This window comes from Oncorhynchus gorbuscha, linkage group LG19 (assembly GCF_021184085.1).
Source record: "Oncorhynchus gorbuscha isolate QuinsamMale2020 ecotype Even-year linkage group LG19, OgorEven_v1.0, whole genome shotgun sequence".
Taxonomy (NCBI): Eukaryota; Metazoa; Chordata; class Actinopteri; order Salmoniformes; family Salmonidae; genus Oncorhynchus; species Oncorhynchus gorbuscha.
Window position 1 is genome coordinate 29,840,201 of NC_060191.1, and position 25,958 is coordinate 29,866,158.

Consider the following 25,958-nt stretch of genomic DNA (forward strand, 5'->3'; position numbering starts at 1 on the left):
GTTGCGGCCAGAGAGTGTGGCTTTCCACTCGCAACCTTCCTCTTACGACAGCTTCTCGTAAGTTGACTCCATGGTTCATTGGTCCGTTCCGTGTCTCCCAGGTCGTCAATCCTGTCGCTGTGCGACTGCTTCTTCCGCGACATCTTCGTCGCGTCCATCCTGTCTTCCATGTCTCCTGTGTTAAGCCCTTTCTTCGCACCCCCGTTCGTCTTCCCTCCCCCTCCCGTCCTTGTCGAGAGCGCACCTATTTACAAGGTACATAAAATTATGGACATGCGTTCTCGGGGACGGGGTCACCAATACCTAGTGGATTGGGAGGGTTACGGTCCTGAGGAGAGGAGTTGGGTTCCGTCTCGGGACGTGCTGGACCGTTCGCTCATCGATGATTTCCTCCGTTGCCGCCAGGATTCCTCCTCGAGTGCGCCAGGAGGCGCTCGGTGAGTGGGGGGGTACTGTCATGTTTGTCATTTATTGTCATGTCTTGTCCCTGTGCTCCCCATGCTATTCGTTTCCCTCTGCTGGTCTTGTTTGGTTCTATCCTTCTCTCTCCCCCTCCCTCTCTCACTCTCTCGCTCTCTCTTCTCTCTGTCGTTCCGTTCCTGCTCCCAGCTGTTCCTATTCCCCTAATCATCATTTAGTCCTTCCACACCTGTTCCCGATCCTTTCCCCTGATTAGACTCCCTATTTATTCCTTTGTGATCCGTTCCTGTTCCGTCGGTTCCTTATATTGTATTCACCATGCTGTGGTTGCGTTTCGCCCTGTCCTGTCGTGTTTTTTGCCGTGATTGTGTATCACCCTGTTCTGTCGTGTTTTGTGCCTTCATCAGACGCTGCGTGTGAGCAGGTGTCTCAGTCGACTACGGCCTGCGCCTACCCGAAGCGACCTGCAGTCTGTGGCCGCTTCTCCAGTTGTTTTCCCCTCTACAAATCTAGAGGATGTCAGTTATTCCGTTTTGAACATTATTAAACTCTGCTTCTGTTAAGTCGCTTTTGGGTCCTCTTTTACCAGCATGACAGTTTAATTGTTGTTTTTTCAATCATGGTGAAATGTTATTCATTTTATTGTGTTTGGTCATCAATGGCAAACTCATATACATTGTGGTACATAATAAACAAGATGCATCAGCATGAACACTTTAGAATGATGATTGTTATCATCACATACCATTATGGCATTTGTTGTCACCACTAGCCTTCAAATGACATGAATCTAATGGAAAACTGAATATCGAAATAACGTTTTTAATCTGAAAGCTCGGTTACATCAAATCCCCTGTGTAGCCTCATATTAAATACATTGTTACAGTACTAGACTATCAGACATATATTCCGATAGGTCTCCCCAAAGTGCACAATTTTATATTTATGAAATTAGCACCAAGTCTCTTGATAAGCACCATCATTTTTATGTGTATGGCAATGAAACCACATTTTAATGCACTGTTAGTGTAAAAAAAAAGAACGGAACGGTTGGACTGAAAACAATCATTTTTTCCAGGATCCCTTTGGAACCTTTCACTAATTAGTCATGGAAACATAATCTTACAAGAAAAGGTAGTTTTACAAAAATGGACATTTACAGGAAACTCAAAAGATCTAGATATACATTATTTTAAACACCAGCACGTTGATTTAGAAAATATTTAGAAAAAAGTCAGTTATAACCTCTTAATATACTCAAATGTTAATTTCTCAGAAAGAAAATGTTGCTTTCTTCTGGGTCGTTCACCAAAGCCAATGCAAACTTTCTTGTTCCTTTTGCTAGAAAAGGGAACACATTTGAAAATGTTGACATCTCTGCGTTCATTAAGGCTGCCTGAAATATATGAAATAACAAGCATCACTCCCCTGAAACAGCTGAATATACAACATTCTATCAAAATTGGTCAAACCTAAGAATCTGTCAAAATATTCCCGTTATCATAAACACAGACCTAGTAGGACCTGGCAATATAAAATCATGATATTCATAAATTTCTAGAATGTTTGCTTTTTAATAATTTAATAAATTAGACAAGGCAGAACAGCCATAGTTCTCTTTGATCTGTTGACGAGTTCCTGTAATCAACAACAGGGAGTCTGTATGGCCGCTTGTATGCGATGAATGCTGTGATGAGGCAATCTGTGCCAGTTGCCAGTGGGAAGCACAGGAGGTAATAGAGAAGAAGACAGAGGAAGGCAGTCGGGCAGGCGGGCCCCTGTTTCGTTCGTGATGGAGGGAGGGGGGTGGAGGGGTGTTGTGACATGCTGTGTGTCCCTCAGGCGTCCCGGCACTCGCTGGAATCCCCATGGACCCAGTAACAGATCTGGGCATACTTGAGGGGTGTTATCCTCACCGCCACATTGTAATCTTGCTGCGCCCCATTGCCGTTGACATCCACCCACTGGTGGCCTGAGAACACCCCGATGATCTTCCTCTTCCATTTCTTCTTGCCGGGCTCTTTGAGGCGGATGTAGACCCCGGAGCCGCTTGAGCCGGGCTTGGCGTCGCAATACTGATACAGCAGGTCTTTGGACTCCTCCGACACCGAGCAGAAGCGGTACACCAAGTTGTCGGGCCGGTCATCGTCGAAGCCTGAGAAGTGGATCCTGCCGGCGGGCAGCTTCTTGACCGAGGGGATGACGCCCAGGTCCATGTGCTTGACCTTCTGGGCCTTCTTCAGCTCCAACACGGCATAGTCATAGTCAGCAGTCACACCGTCCGACGCCCCGCCTTTGAACCAACCTTTAGGGACCTGGGTCTGCTTCACTCTGGTCCACCGGAAGGATGGCTTCTCTACCTCTGCGCTGCGACGACTGCGGCTCTTTCTGTCCTTCCCTTTCCCTCCTTTCCTCTCTTTCCCTCCATCTTTCTCTTCTTTCTCTTCTTCTTCCTTGTCTTCTCCCCCTTTCCTCCTCTTGCCTTTCCCCCGTCCTCTCTTCCCCTTCCCTCCTTTCCCACGCCGGGATTTCTCCTTGAGGACGCCCACGCGTAGCTTCTGTGCTCCGCTCACGTAGTCCTGTCCGTCGTGGATGCAGTGGGCGGCCGTCAGGACGTGTTTGGGGGATAACAGGACACCAGAGCAGCCCGTGGAGATCTTGACGGAGGTGGAGAAGGGGTACTTAGTGGAGAATTGCTTGTCAGCAATGCTGAAGCGGGTGTCTGTGCCGTAGACCTCCCGTCTGCGGCGCGACTTGGAGGAAGTGGAGGAGTTCCCAGCAGGCCAAGTGTTGACCTCGTTGAGGCCCTGCACAGACACGGAGGTCAGGGTGCGCGTTCCGTTCTCGTACACCGTCTCATAGGACAGGAACTCCTCCAGGTCAGCCAGGGAGGGGTCGGGGAGGCGACGCTGGCACTCAATCCCACAGGTCCCGTTCAGCTCTCCCTGAGGTTTGGCCATGAAGCCGGGGCTGCTAAGGGCCACCGTCCTCCTGTTCCTCACCAGCGGCAGCTTCCACTGTGGCCAGGTATACTCATCATCTCCTCCTGTGGCTTCCTGTGCTTCCACAGCCACCACCATGACCAGTGACGTCACTGAGAGCAGGAGACACAGGGGTACGGGGCCCATTGTGCAGATGGGCCTGGCTCTGGAGGGGAGAGGAGAGAAAGACACTATAAGGAATGGTGGAGAACGCTGAGGTGCAAATACAGTGTGCTGTCAATGCTTTGTCAACATGCATGTGTTTTCTTATTAAATGGCTTCATATGTCTATTGAACAGAATAGACGGAAAGATTTTTTAAAATGTGATGCTGCTCTACTTCCACAACATACACACAAGCAGTATAGCCAACCAACTCTGAGATGGGTTAGTAAAAACTTTCTACTGGAACATATTTTCACGTGGTTGTCACAGAAACCACTGTTGCCAATTTATCTGTTGTTGGTCAAACTTTTCAGCTGTGATGGGATGGCATTTCATTTGGAGGGTATATTTTTTATACGTCTGACTATGGATACAAACATACTCAGACAAAGATAAATGAGGTCAAATCCTCTCTTCCCCAAAATCCATCCAGCACCAGCGTGCCACATCCACAGGAGGGCAATGTAATCCAGAAAATGAACGTCTCACAAGTTGCCAAATTCAGAGCACTGAGAAGAATCGAAGCTGTCAAAAAAAGTGGGCTGTGCCTGTGGCTAACAAAAGACCCAAGAGCACTCCTTGTTTACTAGCACAGTTGTTTTCATGGACACAGCCATCTTCAAAATGCTCATATCAACAAAAAGAAGGTGTAGCAGCATCTTCATATGGAAACGGTTAAATATAACTGACAGTGTCAAGAAATCATAGCATTTCATTGAGTTGACATAGGAGCTGTGTGGTTGAGAGGAGATTTATGGAGCCTGAGGCTGAGTGGAGGCTGTGGCCAGTGGGGAAGAGAGGAGGAGGAGAGGACCATCCCTGGGGCTCTGACTGTACTGAGATGGTGGCTTGGAGCTTAGCCACATGGTTAGCCTTTAGCTGTCAGTAATGACCATATCTGGTTTCTCTCGGACTCTATGCTGCTCTCTGTTTCATTCTGCCCACAGTTTGAAGACGTAGGCCGACATGACATCACACAAGAGGAGAGTTAGACTGTGGCTGAACTGAGGAGTAACTCGCTAAGTGTGAGGGTGCTAATGGGGCTGATAGCCGTGGAGGAAATATAAATCCAGGGCATTCTATTCATTCAACAGACCATCACTGCACTACCGAGCAGAGAAATAGCCCTTTGTCAGCAGCTGTGTAGATGGAGCTCAACCACAATTCTATACAGAGAATAGAACGGGGAGAAGTCATTTCAACTACGGTGTAGTTCATAAAGGGGCCTAAGCAGTACTGCTGTCGTGCAAATCCAACAACCATTTCGAACAATGGTGGGATGGGATAGAGGTAAAATGAGGAGAAAAACAACCCGATGTGATTACAGTACATTCATCCAGCCTGTTTGAAGAGCCTAAATAGCCTTTGGCATGCTGACTAACATCTGGCCTTCCAAACGGAGGCCGAGCCTGTGGGGGAGGGGCGAGCGTCGGTGGTCAGGTGTCTTCCTTGCATTCCCATTCAATCAGATGCTAGGCAGTGTTAAAGTGAAAAGCCGCCAGGCGTTGCACGGTGGACGGATGAAGGAGATGGACGGTAGGAAATAATCCCATCAAAGGGTGTGCTGTTGCATCGCCAACCATAGGCTACAGGGGACCAGGTCAGTTTGGCATTATCCAACCACACCTCCCACAGGGGAGTTCTCCTTCTTCCACCTCATGTAGCAAACCATATGCCCTGTCCGTTTCAGACAAGTGGTATGTCTACTGTAAGGGCAAAGTCACACATGACCTATCCCAGAATAGCATGTATTATGCCATTTTATGGCATCTTAATGCAGTTCTGTCAATGGTAGGTCTTGACACCTGAGGATTCTGATTTATTGGCCTCGGTTTGTGTCTACAAATCAAATCGCTCAACTGTGGATGGGATAGCCATGTACACAACACCATACATCTTCAAACCAACCTTACCCTTAAATAAAACAAGGTAGAATATAAAAAATGACATAAGAATGACTCAATGAATTTGAAATGTGGTGTCAGGAATTTGACCCAGGTTTCTGGCCAAAAAGACACTTTCTCCCAGACCAAGAAATAGCACAAATTCAACAGAAAAGTGAAATTATTGAGGAAAGAGCAGAGATTGATATGTTGCCGGGTATAATTTGATGTTAAAGAAGGCCTGCATTTAACTGAGAGATTTTCCATAACAGTATAATCTCTCAAACGCCATACCATACACCATTTTCCACTCCAGCGCATGGTCGAAAGGATGATGCACAAGGCCACCAAAAGATGGTGGTAGATTGCAATCTCTCTCGCGCGTTCCTTAATTTCTTTGTTCATAATTCGGATTTTTATGGGAAAATATCCTCTAAAATCATTGTGGAAAAATGTCGATACAATAAAAATCACTGCAAGCAAGGGTGTCCTCTTGGTCCTAACTTCAGTAATTATGATGCAGACATGTTTTTGCTAATAACTAGACTATCACGCAACCTATCTTGGAAATGGAAAATGAGATCAACTATTGGTTATCAATAAAGCCATGAGTTGGCTATTAATATAAAAATTCATAATAACCTGGCAAAATAGGTTTCTAATCTCAGGGTTAAATAAATTGTGTGAATTGTAAATAATTGTTTTATGCTACTATATCTAAAATATTTGATTTTTAAGAAGTCTATGTGAAAACAAATATATATATAAGATCGTAGCCTAAAAACGAAACAAGAATAAAAGAAAACGAGTTAAGGAATTAACCTACCACATTTGTATGTAAAAAGCTAACTATCACCTGTTCCATGTTATTGTCTCAATGACTACTCAGATAGTAAAAAAATAATGCTTTAACAAATACAAATTATTATCCAAAACAATATTAGCCAAGTAATGAATATAATAAAATGAAAATTCCCATCAATATATAATTTAGCACATTTTCAATATCTCCATTATCAAGAAAATAAACCAAAAACCGTATTATGAAAATAATGAACTCAAAATAAACAAAAGCCTCTGCAGCTCCATACCTGCTTGCATTCGATTTATCGATATGACAAATCCTCAAATCAGTTTTTTATTTCCAGAAAGAAACTGCTATTGCATTTAAGACGTCTTCTTATCAGTGGACGAAGTTCCCTTCTCCTCATCACATTTACACCAAAGAGGCTGAGAGAAAGTCGCAGCAGCCAGAGCCCTCGGTGCGGGCTGCGCTTGATGCTGAGGGAGGGAGGAGGGAAGACAAGTCTGAAAAATATTTTTTCACTTTCGACAAAGCTGTTTACATAGGCGTACATGGGAGTGACCAGCCGGTTCAGCTAAAAAATGCTGGATTGATTGATTGAATGAGTGAGTGTTTGTCAGTCTATGCAATCCAATAGTTCTATATGGCCGTCAATGGGATACTGTGTTCATGAGATGCTGTTGCGCCCTATGAAATACATATTACATTTCAGTGTCATTTTCTGCGCTTTATTCAATCGAGCTTTCATTCGACCGGGGACTGGAATTAGTTCCAGGGAGCCCACAATGGCACTCGCAGACTGCTTTCATTGTCGCCCGTCTGAATTCCCACATCTGCTGCACTTGTCTCTGTGCTCGATGAGGTGGTAAACACACTGGCAGGGGGTCTTTGTGCGCCATATGCACCCATGCCGCGACAGAGAGCACTATTCACGAAAACATGCCTAGAATAGTGAAGCTAACTGTCCAATGGGGTATAGCGCAACCGAATGGATGCTCATTTCCGTTTTATAGGGAGGATGTGCTTCACTTGGATCTGCATCTGTAAAGATAAAGGGAACCACCCACACTAATCAGAGGAGGCTGGTTGGAGCAGCTATTTGACGATAGGCTCATTGTAAAGACTGAAATGGAATATATGGAAAGGTGTCTATCACATCAAACATATGGAATCCACATGTTTGATTCCATTCCATTAACTCTATTCCAGTCATTGCAACGAGCTTGTTCTCCTCTAGCTCCTCCCACCAGCCTCCTCTGCCACACTTGACTATCCATGTACTGTAAAAATAACAAAAACAAATGAATCAGCATTATTTTTGTGAGTTGGGTGGACTTCAGAAGGACAAGGAATTTGAGCTAATGGATTGAACATTTGTTCACTCAACAAACTTTGCTCACAGTGAGCTGAATGTACAAAAATGTGTTGAGTAGAATTACAAATTAATGTTTGGAAGAGAACACTGTCGGGGAGAATGGGGTAAGCAGAGCCAAAGTGTTAGTTCAGCCACCCCTTGTTTGTAGGAAACAATACTGTCTGTGAAGGAGCCTGTCAAGGAAGAAACCACAGTGGCATGCAAGTTAGCTCCAAAAAAACAGATTTTCACAAAGTCAAATTAATTTCTGTTATAGGTTTTATGAGCTTGTATCTTAATCTAAGTAGATTGCTTGAAGATTGTTGTATACTGTACATCAACTGGGGTCTTGATAAGCTACATTATGAGGTCCTAAACCTAGCATGAAAGTGCATCGTTGTAGGCTAATATAGTCAGAATGTTTGGCCTAGGGTAAGTTGAGCCAATGGTCACCATACCCCATACAAATCATGATTACATTTGGTCAGTTTTATGCATTGTGTCATGCATATGAACTCAAGATAGTGCATTCTTATTGTTACAGAGCTGGGATCATCATGCCCCTTGTACACAAACATAAAACAAGCAGGGGTCTAGCCCCCTTTGAGGGCAGCCAAGGAAGTGAGATGAGAGAAGATGTCCATTCGAGCAGCAGCAAGAGATTTTTAAAAAACACTGAAGAGGAACATTGGGAAGAAGAAAAAAACTGTCACGCCCTGACCTGTTTCACCTGTCCTTGTGCTTGTCTCCACCCCCCAGGTGTCACCCATCTTCCCCACTTATCCCCTGGGTATTTATACCTGTGTTTTCTGTCTGTGTGTGCCAGTTCGTCTTGTTTGTTTAAGTCAACCAGCATTTTCTCAGCTCCTGTTTTTCCTCAGTCGCTCTTTTTCTCATCCTCCTGGTTTTGACCCTTGCCTGTCTTGAATCTCAGCACGCCTGCCTGACCACTCTCTCTAACCCTGATCCTGCCTGCCATCCTGTACCTTTGCCGTTACTTTGGATTATCGACCCCTGCCTGCCTTGACCTGTCGTTTGCCTGCCCCTGTTTTTGCAATAAACATTGTTACTTCAACAGAGTCTACACTTGGGTCTTCCCTGAAACCTGATAGTACGAACTGGTCATGACTGACCCAGCAGACTTGGGCAAGCTCTGCAAAGCTATGTCCACCCAAGGAGCCATTTTTAGTAGACACTAGTAGTTGCCTCGCGGTTTGATGGAAGGGTTCCAGGATGTGGCCGAACGTCACAACCTAGCATTGGACGCATTGCCGTAGAAGTTCTTTGGTTTGCTTACCAGGCAGCCTACTACAACAGTAACCTCCAAGCACTTCAGTAGCCCGGCTGGTAGCAGCGCCGTCACCCCAGTTTCCCGGGAACCCCACTTACCTCCTCCGGAGTGCTACAATGGAGATTCCAGAACATGCCAGGCCTTTCTCTCTCAGTGCTCCTTCATTTTCAAGCTGCCGCCTTCTTCATTCCCCTCAGACCACTCAAAGATAGCATACATTATTACGCTGATGTCCGGGAGGGCACTCGTCTGGGCCACGGCGGTGTGGGAGCAGCCTCAGTCTGGAGGTATTCGTGGCGGAGGTGAGAAAAGTTTGAGGCTCTGTTGTCTGGGCGAGATGCTGCCCACAAGTTACCTCAGCTTCGGCAGAACTCCCTCAGTGTGGTAGGCTATGTGGTGGAGTTCAGCACGCTACTAGAGGAGGCTACCTGGAACCCGGAAGCGCTGTTCGACACGTTCCTGCACGGATTATCGGAGGAGATAAAGGATGAGCTGACACCGACAGATCTCACTCACTCATTGCTTTAAACATCCGGATCGATGATCGACTAAGGGAACATAGGAGGGAGAACAGTTCCGGTTGCGGTCCCAAGAGCTCACTCAGGGATCCCACCTTGCATCTGATTAACTCTGGAAGTCCCCAGAATCTATGTCCCTGAGAGGATCCAAGATTATCCGAGTGCGTTCAAGAGCCTCCGGAGACTGCTGATTCACCTCTTCCCGAGCCGATGCAGCTTGGCAGGGCTAGGCTGTCTCCAGCCGAACGCGTATGCAGACTTGAGACCCAGAGTTGTCTGTATTGCGGTACTGCCGGCCATTATCTGTCTACTTGTCCCTTCAAGAGACTTAGCTCATTCATTGGAGTGAGTAAACTGGTGGACCTTAAAGATAATCTTTTGTCTCCCCTAATTCGTCTCGCTCCCCTCTCCAAGCCTTCCTGCAGTGGGGCAACCAGTCCAAGTCTCTCCAGGTACTCATCGACTCGGGGGCCGATGTGAGTCTCATGGATGCTACCCTGGCGTCTGAGCTGGGCATCCCTACATTCCCACGGATGTTAGAGCGCTGGATTGGCGCTATATAGGCCCTGGTCACCCACCAGACCACCCCCTTCAACCTATGAGTGTCGGGGAACCACAACGAGAGAATCCAATCCCTGCTGCTTGAGTCTCTGCAGGTTCCTGTGGTATTGGGATTCTCTTGGCTCCAGTGTAACAGTATAACTTTAAACCGTCCCCTCGCCCATACCCGGGTGCGAACCAGGGACCCTCTGCACACATCAACAACAGTCACCCACGAAGCATCGTTACCCATCGCTCCACAAAAGCTGCGGCCCTTGCAGAACAAGGTGAACTACATTATCAAGTCAATGAGGTAGGCGAATAATTACAATTTTGCAGATTAACACTGGAGTGATAAATGATCAGATGGTCATGTACAGGTAGAGATATTGGTGTGCAAAAGAGCAGAAAAGTAAACAAATAAAAACAGTATGGGGATGAGGTAGGTGAAAATGGGTGTGCTATTTACCAATAGATTATGTACAGCTGCAGCGATCAGTTAGCTGCTCAGATAGCAGATGTTTGAAGTTGGTGAGGGAGATAAAAGTCTCCAACTTCAGCTATTTTTGCAATTTATTCCAGTCACAGGCAGCAGAGAACTGGAACGAAAGGCAGCCAAATGAGATGTTGGCTTTAGGGATGATCAGTGAGATGCACCTGCTGGAGCGCGTGCTACGGATGGGTGTTGCCATCGTGACCAGTGAACTGAGATAAGGCGGAGCTTTACCTAGCATGGACTTGTAGATGACCTGGAGCCAGTGGGTCTGGCGATGGATATGTAGCGAGGGCCAGCCGACTAGAGCATACAAGTCGCAGTGGTGGGTGGTATAAGGTGCTTTAGTGACAAAATGGCACTGTGATAAACTGCATCCAGTTTGCTGAGTAGAGTGTTGGAAGCAATTTTGTAGATGACATCGCCGAAGTCGAGGATCGGTAGGATAGTCAGTTTTACTAGGGTAAGTTTGGCGGCGTGAGTGAAGGAGGCTTTGTTGCGGAATAGAAAGCCGACTCTTGATTTGATTTTCTATTGGAGATGTTTGATATGAGTCTGGAAGGAGAGTTTACAGTCTAGCCAGACACCTAGGTACTTATAGATGTCCACATATTCAAGGTCGGAACCATCCAGGGTGGTGATGCTGGTCAGGCGTGCGGGTGCAGGCAGCGAACGGTTGAAAAGCATGCATTTGGTTTTACTAGCGTTTAAGAGCAGTTGGAGGCCACGGAAGGAGTGCTGTATGGCATTGAAGCTCATTTGGAGGTTAGATAGCACAGTGTCCAAGGACGGGCCGGAGGTATATAGAATGGTGTCGTCTGCATAGAGGTGCCCGCAGCAAGAGCAACATCATTGATATACACAGAGAAAAGAGTCGGCCCGAGGATTGAACCCTGTGGCACCCCCATAGAGACTGCCAGAGGACCGGACAGCATGCCCTCCGATTTGACACACTGAACTCTGTCTGCAAAGTAATTGGTGAACCAGGCAACGCAGTCATCCCAAAAACCGAGACTACTGAGTCTGCCAATAAGAATATGGTGATTGACAGAGTCGAAAGCCTTGGCAAGGTCAATGACGACAGCTGCACAGTACTGTCTTTTATCGATGGCGGTTATTATATCGTTTAGTACCTTGAGCGTGGCTGAGATGCACCCGTGACCGGCTCGGAAACCAGATTGCACAGCGGAGAAGGTACGGTGGGATTCGAGATGGTCAGTGACCTGTTTGTTGACTTGACTTTCGAAGACCTTAGATGGATATAGGTATGTAACAGTTTGGGTCAAGGGTGACTCCCCCTTTGAAGAGGGGGATCACTGCGGCAGCTTTCCAATCCTTGGGGATCTCAGACGATATGAAAGAGAGGTTGAACAGGCTGGTAATAGGGGTTGTGACAATGGCGGCCGATAGTTTCAGAAATAGAGGCCAGCTGATTTTTACGGGTCCAGGTTTTGCAGCTCTTTCAGAACATCTGCTATCTGGATTTGGGTAAAGGAGAACCTGGAGAGGCTTGGGCGAGTAGCTGCGGGGGGAAGGGGGGGGCGGAGAAGTTGGCCGAGGTTGGAGTAGCCAGGCGGAAGGCATGGCCAGCTGTTGAGAAATGCTTGTTGAAGTTTTCGATAATCATGGATTTATCGGTGGTGACCGTGTTACCTAGTCTCAGTGCAGTGGGCAGCTGGGAGGAGGTGCTCTTGTTCTCCATGGACTTCACAGTGTCCCAGAACTTTTTGGAGTTGGAGCTACAGGATGCAAACTTCTGCCTGAAGAAGCTGGCCTTAGCTTTCCTGACTGACTGCGTGTATTGGTTCCTGACTTCCCTGAACAGTTGCATATCTCGGGGACTATTCAATGTTATTGCAGTCCGCCACAGGATATTTTTGTGCTGGTCGAGGGCAGTCAGGTCTGGAGTGAACCAAGGGCTATATCTGTTCTTAGTTCTGCATTTTTTGAACGGAGCATGCTTATCTAAAATGGTGAGGAAGTTACTTTTAAAGAATGACCAGGCATCCTCAACTGACTGTCCTTCCAGGATACCCGGGCCAGGTCGATTAGAAAGGCCTGCTCACAGAAGTGTTTTAGGGAGCGTTTGACAGTGATGAGGGGTGGTCGTTTGACTGCGGCTCCGTAGCGGATACAGGCAATGAGGCAGTGATCGCTGAGATCTTGGTTGAAGACAGCGGAGGTGTATTTGGAGGGCCAGTTGGTCAGGATGACATCTATGAGGGTGCCCTTGTTTACAGATTTAGGGTTGTACCTGGTGGGTTCCTTGATGATTTGTGTGAGATTGAGGGCATCTAGCTTAGATTGTAGGACTGCCGGGGTGTTAAGCATATCCCAGTTTAGGTCACCTAACAGAACAAACTCTGAAGCTAGATGGGGGGTGATCAATTCACAAATGGTGTCCAGGGCACAGCTGGGAGCTGAGGGGGGTCGGTAGCAGGCGGTAACAGTGAGAGACTTATTTCTGGTGAGAGTAATTTTCAAAATTAGTAGTTCGAACTGTTTGGGTATGGACCTGGAAAGTATGACATTGTCCCTGCCACACTCATTGCCTGAAGTCAGCTCTGCCGGTCCAATGACGTCTTCCTGGGGGCTTGGAAATTGCCCCAGACCTCTCCGCCAGCTCCGCAGAGTACCAGGACCTCCGGGAGGGGTTCAGTAAGGCCCGGGCCACTTCGCTTCCGGTATCCAAGAAGGTCAAGCCTGAGGCGCTGGCACGCCACTATATTGCCGCGGCTACTCCCCCAAAAGTCGAGACCATTCCCCCCCGCTCCAAGATCATTAGCCCCTCTGTTGTTCATCCTCTGTTGCCCCGTACCCTCCATATTTTTCCTGTCTTTTCTGTGTCTAAAGTTAAAACCATGTCTGACTGCCCCTATATTTTACACCGGATGAATATACACAAGATATACTAAGAATGATATGTACAGCAGTAGATATATTAGAGTGAGCTATGTCAAGAATCCAGTACATAAATAAATATGCAGTGTGTATAAAATGAATGCAATATGTTGGTCCCATGTTTCATGAGCTGATATAAAAGATTCAATACATTTTCCATACACACAAAAAGCTTGTTTCTCTCAAATTTTGTGCACAAATTTGTTTACGTCTCTGTTAGGGAGCATTTCTCCTTTGCCAAGATAATCCATCCACCTGACAGGTGTGACATATCTAGAAGGTGATTAAACAGCATTATCATTACACAGGTGCACCCTGTGAAGTATGTCCAACCTTCCTCACAACCGCAGAGTACCCCATGATGGCGGTGGGGTTCTGGTATGGTGGCGGTGGGGTTCTGGTATGGACAGGCTTAACTACATACAACAAACACAATTGCATTTTATCTACGGCAATTTGAATGTACAGAGATATTGTGATGAGATCCTGAGGTCCATTGTTGGGCCATTCATCTGCCGCCTTCACCTCATTTCAGCATGATAATACACAGCCCCATGTCACAAGGATCTGTACACAATTCCTGGAAGCTGAAAATGTAGCAATTATTCCATGGCCTGCATACTCACCAGACATGTCACCCATTGAGCACGCTTGGGATGCTCTGGATTGATGTGTACGACAAACAATAGCCTTTGGAAGAAAATGTGTTGATGGAAATAAAAGGTCCAGTATTTGCTTCTTAAGAATGTGTGTATCATAGTGGACTCGGACAATGTGATGATGAGCTCGCAACTAATTCCTGATTGAGAGAGTGTTCAAAGTTGAGTGTTGGAAAAGCTAAGCATGTCAGCACATTGTCTATGGACCTGTGAGCTCAGGCCAGGGCCAGTGGAAAAAGCAGGGACTCTGGAAGATGGGAATGCAGTGGCGATTGGCAAAGCCCCAAGGAGCCAAGAAAAGAGCGATGGAAAGAATGTGTTCAATGGAGAGAAAAGGGAGGTACAGTGATGCATATTTGGTGGATTACAGGATGTCACTTGGAAACTGATCCACATGTAGTCACATTGTCACTCACCTTCATGTACAGGCTTACACTCACTAATGCTCTCACAAACATTGTAGAGCGCATCAGCCCTTCCTCCATGTGCGTGTGTGTGCGTGCATGCGAGAGAGAGAGAGAGAGAGAGAGAGAGAGAGAGAGAGAGAGAGAGAGAGAGAGAGAGAGAGAGAGAGAGAGAGAGAGAGAGGTTGATAAGGAACAAAATTGAGAGAGTGCAAAAGAGAGAGCGAGAGAAAGGTAAGGTTGCGAGAGAGAGAGGCTGGAAGAGAGAGTCATATGGAGAAAGCGATAGCGAGAGAGGTTTAAACTTTAGAGGCCCTGCTGATCAATGGCAGTCTGTGTTCAGTGAGAATTGTGAAGAGTGGCTAAATGGCCAAATGAAGCGTGTGGCAGCGAAGGCTGGGTCATTACTGCCTACTGAGGTGGTTTAATGGTGTGGTCTGCCCATATGATAGACCAAAGTCATAATCGGTTAGGTTATTGTTTGAATCAAAGTTGTAAATCAGTACCCTGTACTTCACCTCTAAACTGAAAACGAATAGATATGTCTCCATGTCCCCTGCAGTTAATCTCTATACCCCCTGTACAGTAAGAGGACAGCTGGATGTTCAGGTCTTAGTGATTCAGAGTGATTTATTATGTTGAAAATGGACACTGGCTCCTTCGTCTAAAACATACACCATCATACATCACCCAAACGTTGAGCTTCCTCAACTCCCTAGAACACCCTTGAACTTCTGAATGCAGAAGGAGGACTTCCTGCAAGGGTGTTCCGAGGCACAAAAGCCCGTCTGTGCACCCCGCAGACCCTAAACATAACCAGAAACATCACTCACTGCTTTCCCATTTAGAGCCTCTCTCACTCACCCCACATTCACGACCTTTGACTTTGGACTGCAAACGGAAAAGTTACTGTGTTCCTCTTGTTTCACGTTGAAGCGGTTGCCATGGCAACAGTCCTAGGTTGTTATAGCGTATGGGTGGGGTAATTTTCTGACTTCTTGTTGCACATTCAGTCCTATAGGGGCACCTATGGCACTGACCAGTGAACCTGAGAGCCTGAAAAGCAAGTCAGTTCCATCCACCTGATCTGCTTAGTAGGGTTACACTCCTTTGGATTACTTGTGCACGTATACATGAACAAATGTCACGAGTGCTCACAGACATTCAAACGCACGCACGCACGCACTCACACACACACACATACACACACGGTCCCACTTAGATCTATCTCTGAACCGTTTTTTTTACGATTGCTTGAGCACATTTGTCAAAACAGAATTCACTTTTTTCAAAAAGAATTAACACGCAGCCCCAAACTGAGACACGTTGGCCAAAATGACACATTTGGTTTGCAAAATGCATTAAGACCCTAATCTGGTTGACCGTCTTTTATATATCTGTGCCATTTGTTCAAACTGTAATTACAGTATGCACCATTAAAGACAAGTAAACATATTATCTCAGCATGGGCTCTCTTCTTTAGTCCCAAAATGATTTTTTACCAAAGATGACCAACGCAGAAAGAATGTCACTGAATATGAAAATCCAGAAACAAAGGCTTTATTTGACCTTTTACCAGATGACCTTTTACCAGATGAACTATCTTCCCCTCGGCCTCTGCCTCTCCTTTGTCCTTGCCCTCTGCCTCTGTCTCTGCCTCTGCCTCTCCTTTGTCCTTGCCCTCTGCCTCTGTCTCTGCCTCTGCCTCTCCTTTGTCCTTGCCCTCTGCCTCTGTCTCTGCCTCTGCCTCTCCTTTGTCCTTGCCCTCTGCCTCTGTCTCTGCCTCTGCCTCTCCTTTGTCCTTGCCCTCTGCCTCTGTCTCTGCCTCTGCCTCTCCTTTGTCCTTGCCCTCTGCCTCTGTCTCTGCCTCTGCCTCTCCTTTGTCCTTGCCCTCTGCCTCTGTCTCTGCCTCTGCCTCTCCTATGTCCTTGCCCTCTGTCTCTGCCTCTCTCTGCCTCTGCCTCTCCTTTGTCCTTGCCCTCTGTCTCTGCCTCTGTCTCTGCCTCTGCCTCTCCTTTGTCCTTGCCCTCTGTCTCCGCCTCTGTCTCTGCCTCTGTCTCTGCCTCTGCCTCTCCTTTGTCCTTGCCCTCGGCCTCTTACTTGGTCCATTCTTACAAACAGTAGCTCAGAGGTGACCTCTTTCATGTGCTTAGAATTTGCATTGCGTGTGTGAAAGCAATGAGAAATGACGTTTTGCAAAAAAAATAATAGTGTTGTGCTCATTTGGTTATGATGGAGTGGACCCCAGTTTCATTAAAAGTGTCTTAGCAATCAAGAAAAAACTGTAATTGTAAATATCTGAGTAAAAGTTTAGCATGCCAAGTTTTACAGTAGAAACTGTAGCCATATTGATGGAAGGCTGACAGAACACAGATTCACACGTGCTTATGAACTTATGCACGCACGGACCATAGGACTGACCTTGAACTCAATGATACCTGTCTACCGAACACCCTATGAGACATCTTAAATGGTGCAAAAAAACACAACCACTGGAAAGTATTCAATAATTGTTCATTATCATTGTAGACACTAGATCCTGTTCAACTACCGTCCACACCTATGGATCTTTTGAGGAACTGTTGACCACTGGGACTGCATAGGTCATCCCCTGATATAGTCTTTAGTGACCAATTGCGTACATTGAACAAAAATATAAACAGAACATATAGTGTTGGTCCCATGTATCATGAACTGAAATAAAAGATTGCAGAAATGTTCCATGCGCACAAAAAGCATATTTCTCAAACACTTTGTGCACATATTAGTTTACATCTCTGTTAGTGAGAATTTCTCCTATGCCAACATAATATCTTCTGTTGGGGACAATAAAAGGCCTCTCTAAAATGTGCAGTTTTGTCACACAACACATTGCCACAGATGTCTCAAGTTTTGAGGGTGCGTTCAATGGGCATGCTGACTGCAGGAATGTACACCAAAGCTATTGCCAGATAATTTAATGTTTATTTCTCTACCATAAGCCGCCTCCAACGTCGTTTTAGAGATTCTGGCAGTGTGTACAACCGGCCTCACAACTACAGAGCACATGTAACCACGCCAGCCCAGGACCCCCACTTCCGGCTTCTTCACCTGTGGGATCATCTGAGACCAGCCACACGGACAGCTGATGAAACTGTGGGTTTGCACAACCAAAGTATTTCTGCACATACTGTCAGAAACCGTCTCAGGGAAGCTCATCTGTGTGCTCGTCGTCCTCACTAGGGTCTTGACCTGACTGCAGTTCGAGGTCGTAACCAACCTCAGTGGGCAAATGTTCACCTTCGATGGCCACCAGCATGCAGGAGAAGTGTGCTCTTCACAGGATTAATTCCGGTTTCAACTGTACCTGGAAGAAGGCAGCGTTTTGAACAGACTGCCCCATGGTGGTGGTTGGGGTTATAGTAAGGGCAAGCATAAGCAACGGACAACGAACATTTACACTTGAGTATAAGTAAAGTTACGTTAATAGAAAATGACTCAAGTAGTGAATGTCACCCAGTAAAATATTCTTAAGTATCAAAAGTAAATGTAATTGCTAAAATATACTTAAGTGTCAAAAGTAAAAGTTTACAGTATTTCAAATTCCTTATATTAGGCAAACCAGACGGCACATTTTTTATTTTTTATTTACAGATAGCCAGGGGCACACTCCAACACTCAGACATAATTTACAAGCGAAGCATTTGTGTTTAGTGAGTCTGACAGATCAGATGCAGTAGGGATGACCAGGAATTTTTTCTTGATAAGTGTGTTAATTGGACCAGTTTCCTGTCCTGCTAGCTGTTCAAAATTTACCAAGTACCTTTGGGTGTCAGGGAAAATGAATGGAGTAAAAAGTGCATTCATTACTTTAGGAATGTAGTGAAGTAAAAGTAAAAGTAGTCAACATTTGAAATAGTAAATTAAAGTACAGATACCCCAAAAAAGTACTTAAGTAAAAAAAAGGTACTTAAGTATTTTTACTTAAGTACTTTACACCACTGACAACGAACACAATTGCATTTTATCAATGTCTATTTGAATGCACAGAGATGCCATGATGAGACCCTGAGGCCCATTGTCCCCACTCTATGTCCCTACTTTCACATGCACATGTACAGTGAGCTCTAAAATTCTTGGGACAGCGACACATTGTCACGTTCTGACCTTAGTTCTTTTGTTATGTCTTCGTTTAGTATGGTCAGTGCGTGAGTTGGGTGGGTTGTCTATGTTCCTTTTTCTATGATTTGGGATTTCTGTGTTTGGCCTGGTATGGTTCTCAGTCAGAGGCAGCTGTCAATCGTTGTCCCTGAATTGAGAACCATACTTAGGTAGCCTGGTTTCACTTTGAGTTGTGGGTGATTATTTTCCGTGTTAGTACCACACGGGACTGTTTAGTTTGTGTCACGTTGTTATTTTGAATTTTGAAGAAGAGTACAAGGGTTACACACAGCTTTAATTTGAGGGTATTTTCATCCAAATGTATATTTGTGCGTCTGCACATTAACCTCATAGTCATTTCAAATCCAAAGTGCTGGAGTACAGAGCCTAAACAATCAAAAAACGTGTCCCTGTCCCAATACTTTTGGAGCTCACTGTAAATTGACCACCCATATCTCTCACACACCACTCATGCACATTCCACATCCCCATCACATCCCATATCTCCACCTGAAGAAACCTGGCTACAACCAAGGTCATTCTAATGAATATCACCATTGAGAGTAAAACCTGTAGGCAGAAAGAGTAAGGATAACAAATTTCCCTGCTCATGAGTAAGACACTGTTCTAACTTAGAACATCTAAAGTTTAAAGCCTCTATGATTGATGAGATCGTAATTTGTGTTCAGGCACAGTAATCATAACTTCTGATGTTTCAAAGGCCACAGGAAAAGCAGCTAAGAGTATCAGCCCATAGAAATGTGCGGCTTAGAAATAGGATGTCTTGAGTCCTCTGCTGCTGAGGCATTTAAGGGCCCTGACTTTGTTGTTTCAATGATTTCTCACACAGAAGCCTCATTATACAGCATACAGAACATGCTTTGGCAAGGCACTGAAATCGCTCTCGCCATCAAAGCGGTCTGGTGCAATCAGCCCCGGTACAGTCAAGACATCTCCTCCCCATCATCTCTGGTCCCAGTGCCAACATACACAGCGCAGCTAAACGGTTCATGCGTGAAAAGAGGCAACACAAACCCAACGTGATCCCAGTGCGTGCTACACACAACCCACCCCCCCAGATCCAATACAGCATTTTTGCAGTATATACAAAACCTTTTGTCTTATCATGGCAATCCAATATGGTACACACACACAAGCACACACGCGCACACAAACGCATGCGCACACACACACACACACACACACACACACACACACACACACACACACACACACACACACACACACACACACACACACACACACACACACACACACACACACACACACACACACACACACACACACACACACACACACACACACACACTGGTTTACTAAAATACTGTAAACTGCCGTATGCTGTTATTCTACACTAAAGCCTTAACACATCCTCAAGGACTGTGCAAACAACAATCCATGACTACATTTATACACGCTGAGACAAACAAGCTGACGTAGGACATGTAGTCAGGCTGACAGGCCTCTTGTTTATAGCGAAGACTTGGACAGAGGAGGTGTTTTCTTTAGAGAGTGTGTACTGCCGCCAGCCAGCACTCGGGACAGTTGAAGGGAGAAGAGAGGAGTCGGTGGATGACGAGTTCAGATGTTGTGCATAGTTGCTCTCTGAAGCCCGGACATGATTTACACGCTTAGTGAGAGTATCCAACTCAATTGCAAGCAGGCCTGTCACACACATTTTATACTTACATTTTAGTAAACTAACCAGACGCTCTTATCCAGAGCAACTTATGCACGCACACACTCACACAAACAGTACATGTACACACTCACTCACACACGCATACTCAACACTCAAAAACACGCACACACACACATTAACATACATATTCCTTGAGGTCAAACAGGTTATACAAACACCATCACACTATGTAAATCTATGTCTTCTGCCCCTGTAGAAGAAAGGTGGTTTTGTTGAAGCAAATCAATGACGTTTCCTGCCCTACCCAAGCCATGACGTTCAGCTCGTTGCTTTGAGAGACACATTTATTTTATGAAGGAGAATGGAATTCCACTCTCCTCTTCATATTTGGACACATTATTTAGACAGGAATTTAGAGAGGAAAATAGACAAGTAGAAGAAACAGTGGGAAGGGTGGGTGTGGGGAATGAACCACAGTCTCAGACTGGGTCATATATGTGCCAACAGCTTAGAGTGTTACCACTCAACCACGGGCTCTGAACGAGACAAGAAAAAAGCTTTTTTACTCATCAGGCCTATCCTCTGCCTATTAAATCGAAGATCACTCTGAATCTCCTGTGGATCTCAGTGTAGGACCTTGACCCACCAACTATTTGTGCAGTCACACCCCTTTCAGTACACCCTTTGCTGAGACTGTTGGGTCTCAAGCGGGTCTAGCTCTCTTTGTGGAGTTCTCCATAAATCTCTCTCTATCATGTGCACACACACACGCGCACACACAGACACACACACGCACACCGACACACACTAACAGAGACAAGCATGCACACACAGACACATGCACGCACACACAGACACATGCACGCACACACAGACACACATAAACATTTTAACATCTTGGCCATGTTCTGTTATAATCTCCACCCGGCACAGCCAGAAGAGGACTGGCCACTCCACATAGCCTGGTTCCTCTCTAGGTTTCTTCCTAGGTTTTGGCCTTTCTAGGGAGTTTTTCCTAGCCACCGTGCTTCTACACCTGCATTGCTTGCTGTTTGGGGTTTTAGGCTGGGTTTCTGTACAGCAATTTGAGATATCAGCTGATGTACGAAGGGCTATATAAATACATTTCATTTGATTTGATTTGATAAACACACACGTACACGCGCACACACACAGACACACAACCGGTAGCTAAAAGATTGAAACCAGTTGATTGACCTGTTCAAATAGGTCATTAAATCATACGCTCAGGAATGCTTTTCTGCGGAAAAGTTGAACCGGACCTTAAATCAAAATAGCCTTTAAATGATCAGACTCCTCTTTGCTCTATACCTACATGTCAACCCAACTCTCTACATAAAATCAAGAAAGTATAACTCTGCAGTTTCAAGATTTCTTATAGTTGTTATTTTTAGTTTCAACATCCCTAAAATATCCCTGGGCTCAAACACTGGGTCATTAATTCGGATGATCAGTGAAAGGCCCCATTGAATAAGGGGCTGATGGTGTTAAGTGGGCCCATATGCCACACAGGGCCAGTTGTATGATATCTTAGCCAGAGCCAAAGTGCTGGTGGTAAGAGCTGCATGGCTACAGACCTGGAAGGGCACTATCCCACAGGACACTCTCAAAAACAGTCACCCATTTCTGCCATAGGGAGGCTCTCAACCTGCCAAACCCAGAAGTACCGTTGTGTGTGTTCTGGTCTGGAACCGAACAACAATTTGGTTTTAATACACCCACCCAGAGGGAAGAAATGTGTTTCTTATTCTGGCATCGATCAGAATTTTAGGGTAAAAGTTCAGACTGCTGGAAGTACTTTATAGATATCAGGTATTTTTTAGGGATAGATGGCTTTAACTATGAGAAGGAAGTTATGTTACGTAGCATGTGCGTATCCGTCTATTAGCTATTGCTAATCCTACTCCTTGACCTTGGACATTTTCACTGGAACTTTTTAAGCCCTTCTGACATTCAACATCGTACCCCAACAGCCATATTTACCCTATCCAAATCTCTCCAACAGTCACTCCCGGTCCAGACACACCCACAGCCCACTCAGCCCTCTTCCTACACCCCAAACCACCGGAGCAGTTTTCATATTTTTCCTTCTTTGTACCCCGCCACAGTCTTTCTCACTCACACCAGCGAACTTCACAATGTGGATGTCAAGCCTGTTCAAACTGACCAAAGTCATTTCCGCCAGGGGAACTGAAACGGAGCCATTCTATGCATTTCTAGTGTTCTTTTTTTGATGCTATGAACTCTTACTGTATGCATAGTTTGTATTGGCAAGTATAAATCCAGGCCTGTTGGGTTTCCTCATTTCTGTCAGTCGGGCTGTAATCATACATAATAAGCATGTCTGTGAATAAATCCTTTAGCATCAGCCCCAGCTACGGAAGTGTGACCAGGTGTTGCTGTTGTGATACAGTGTGCGAAGGAAGTGTGGTAATCCTGTTTGAGCAGACATTCTGATCCTCTGTAATTTCACTTGTCTCTGTTCATCTTTCCCCTCCCTCTCCTGTTAGCAGTGCCCTAAAGGGTTAAACACATCACACAGAAGAAACTGAGCTACATGTTGTATGTGAATGGAGTTTATATTTTTCACTCAAATTCAGGCTATGTATGGCAAGTGTATGTATTCATCAGAGTCTGTCATTATAAAGCCATGACGGGACAAACAGGCTGTTATCAAAAACCTGTCAACTTAAGCTGAAACTACTTTTTTTGTTATTGCAGGAAATTACCTATCAACAAAGGCTTCAGGCGTGAATAAATTTAAACCAGGATTCACATGTAATTAAATGGAAAGTTTGAACCGATTTCGAGACAGACACACATTATTTACCTCTCAATATATTTACCTCTCAATCCCAGAAAATACGAATGAGTGAGGAAAAACAATGAAAGCTATCCATAGGTGAATGTACCAGCTTTTACAAAGGTATTAACTCAGGTATGAGGCCTGTGCAGTGTTATGTAGAGTGAGTGACCATGTCATGTACAGTGTGTTATTCAACCAGGAACATCCATTTACCCGAAGATCATAAGGTTAGAGAGCCTGATTGTCATGCAGGTGAAAGAGGACCCAAAAGCGACTTGGCGAAAACAGAGTCTTTAATCCAGTAAAGTAAATACAATCAAAAAACACAACTTTCACTCGAAATGACGAGGACAAACTGGAGACTCGATCTTGAACGGCAGGTGAACAGCAGGTTGCCTCGGGAAGGCACTTGAACCAGACAGACTCAGACACCTGCTCACCACGCAGCATCTGAGGAAAACACGACACGACAGGGCGATACACAAACACAGCACGGTGAATTCTAGACAAGGAACCGACAGGGCAGAAACGAATAACAAGGAGAGAAATAGGGACTCTAATCAGGGAAAGGATCGGGAACAGGTGTGGGAAGACTAAATGATTGATTAGGGGAATAGGAACAGCTGGGAGCAGGAACGGAACGATAGAGAGAAGAGAGAGCGGGAGAGTGAGAGAGGGAGGGGGAGAGAGAGGGATAGAAAGAGGGAAAGAACCTAATAAGACCAGCAGAGGGAAACGAATAGAAGGAAGCACAGGGACAAGACAAGATAATAAATGACAAAACATGACAGTACCCCCCCACTCACCGAGCGCCTCCTGGCGCACTCGAGGAGGAATCCTGGCGGCAACGGAGGAAATCATCAATGAGTGAACGGTCCAGCACGTCCCGAGACGGAACCCAACTCCTCTCCTCAGGACCGTAACCCTCCCAATCCACTAAGTATTGGTGACCCCGTCCCCGAGAACGCATGTCCATGATCTTATGTACCTTGTAAATAGGTGCGCTCTCGACAAGGACGGGAGGGGGAGGGAAGACGAACGGGAGTGCGAAGAAAGGGCTTGACACAGGAGACATGGAAGACAGGATGGACGCGACGAAGATGTCGCGGAAGAAGCAGTTGCACAGCGACAGGATTGACGACCTGGGAGACACGGAACGGACCAATGAACCGCGGAGTCAACTTACGAGAAGCTGTCGTAAGAGGAAGGTTGCGAGTGGAAAGCCACACTCTCTGGCCGCAACAATACCTTGGACTCTTAATCCTGCGTTTATTGGCGGCTCTCACAGTCTGTGCCCTGTAACGGCAAAGTGCAGACCTCACCCTCCTCCAGGTGCGCTCACAACGTTGGACAAACGCTTGAGCGGAGGGAACGCTGGACTCGGCAAGCTGGGATGAGAACAGAGGAGGCTGGTAACCCAGACTACTCTGAAACGGAGATAACCCGGTAGCAGACGAAGGAAGCGAATTGTGAGCGTATTCTGCCCAGGGGAGCTGTTCTGCCCAAGACGCAGGGTTTCTGAAAGAAAGGCTGCGTAGTATGCGACCAATCGTCTGATTGGCCCTCTCTGCTTGACCGTTAGACTGGGGATGAAACCCGGAAGAGAGACTGACGGACGCACCAATCAAACGACAGAACTCCCTCCAAAACTGTGACGTGAATTGCGGGCCTCTGTCTGAAACGGCGTCTAACGGGAGGCCATGAATTCTGAATACATTCTCGATAATGATTTGTGCCGTCTCCTTAGCGGAAGGAAGTTTAGCGAGGGGAATGAAATGTGCCGCCTTAGAGAACCTATCGACAACCGTAAGAATCACAGTCTTCCCCGCAGACAAAGGCAGACCGGTAATGAAGTCTAGGGCGATGTGAGACCATGGTCGAGAAGGAATGGGGAGCGGTCTGAGACGACCGGCAGGAGGAGAGTTACCCGACTTAGTCTGCGCGCAGTCCGAACAAGCAGCCACGAAACGGCGCGTGTCACGCTCCTGAGTCGGCCACCAAAAGCGCTGGCGAATAGACGCAAGAGTGCCTCGAACACCGGGATGACCAGCTAACTTGGCAGAGTGAGCCCACTGAAGAACAGCCAGACGAGTGGAAACAGGAACGAAAAGGAGGTTACTAGGACAAGCGCGCGGCGACGCAGTGTGCGTGAGTGCTTGCTTAACCTGTCTTTCAATTCCCCAGACTGTTAACCCGACAACACGCCCATAAGGAAGAATCCCCTCGGGATCAGTAGAAGCCACAGAAGAACTAAACAGACGGGATAAGGCATCAGGCTTGGTGTTCTTGCTACCCGGACGGTAAGAAATCACAAACTCGAAACGAGCGAAAAACAACGCCCAACGAGCTTGACGGGCATTAAGTCGTTTGGCAGAACGGATGTACTCAAGGTTCTTATGGTCTGTCCAAACGACAAAAGGAACGGTCGCCCCCTCCAACCACTGTCGCCATTCGCCTAGGGCTAAGCGGATGGCGAGCAGTTCACGGTTACCCACATCATAGTTGCGCTCAGATGGCGACAGGCGATGAGAAAATAAGCGCAAGGATGAACCTTATCGTCAGACTGGAAGCGCTGGGATAGAATGGCTCCCACGCCTACCTCTGAAGCGTCAACCTCGACAATGAATTGTCTAGTGACGTCAGGAGTAACGAGGATAGGAGCGGACGTAAAACGTTCTTTTAGAAGATCAAAAGCTCCCTGGGCGGAACCGGACCACTTAAAACACGTCTTGACAGAAGTAAGAGCTGTGAGAGGGGCAGCAACTTGACCGAAATTACGAATGAAACGCCGATAGAAATTAGCGAAACCTAAAAAGCGCTGCAACTCGACACGTGACCTTGGAACGGGCCAATCACTGACAGCTTGGACCTTAGCGGAATCCATCTGAATGCCTTCAGCGGAAATAACGGAACCG

General features: G+C 46.2%; 1 protein-coding gene across 1 annotated transcript; it reads right to left on the reverse strand.

Annotated features, from left to right (window-relative positions):
* Window positions 1–1,016: 1,016 nt before the first annotated feature.
* LOC124005205 (inactive serine protease 35-like) lies at window positions 1,017–6,753 on the reverse strand. The gene is made up of 2 exons (XM_046314215.1): window positions 6,540–6,753; window positions 1,017–3,567 (listed from the first exon to the last, which is right to left on the reverse strand). Exon 2 carries the CDS (start codon window positions 3,546–3,548, stop codon window positions 2,259–2,261), a length of 1,290 nt encoding a protein of 429 aa, XP_046170171.1. The 5' UTR covers window positions 3,549–3,567; window positions 6,540–6,753; the 3' UTR covers window positions 1,017–2,258.
* Between the last annotated feature and the right edge of the window lie 19,205 nt (window positions 6,754–25,958).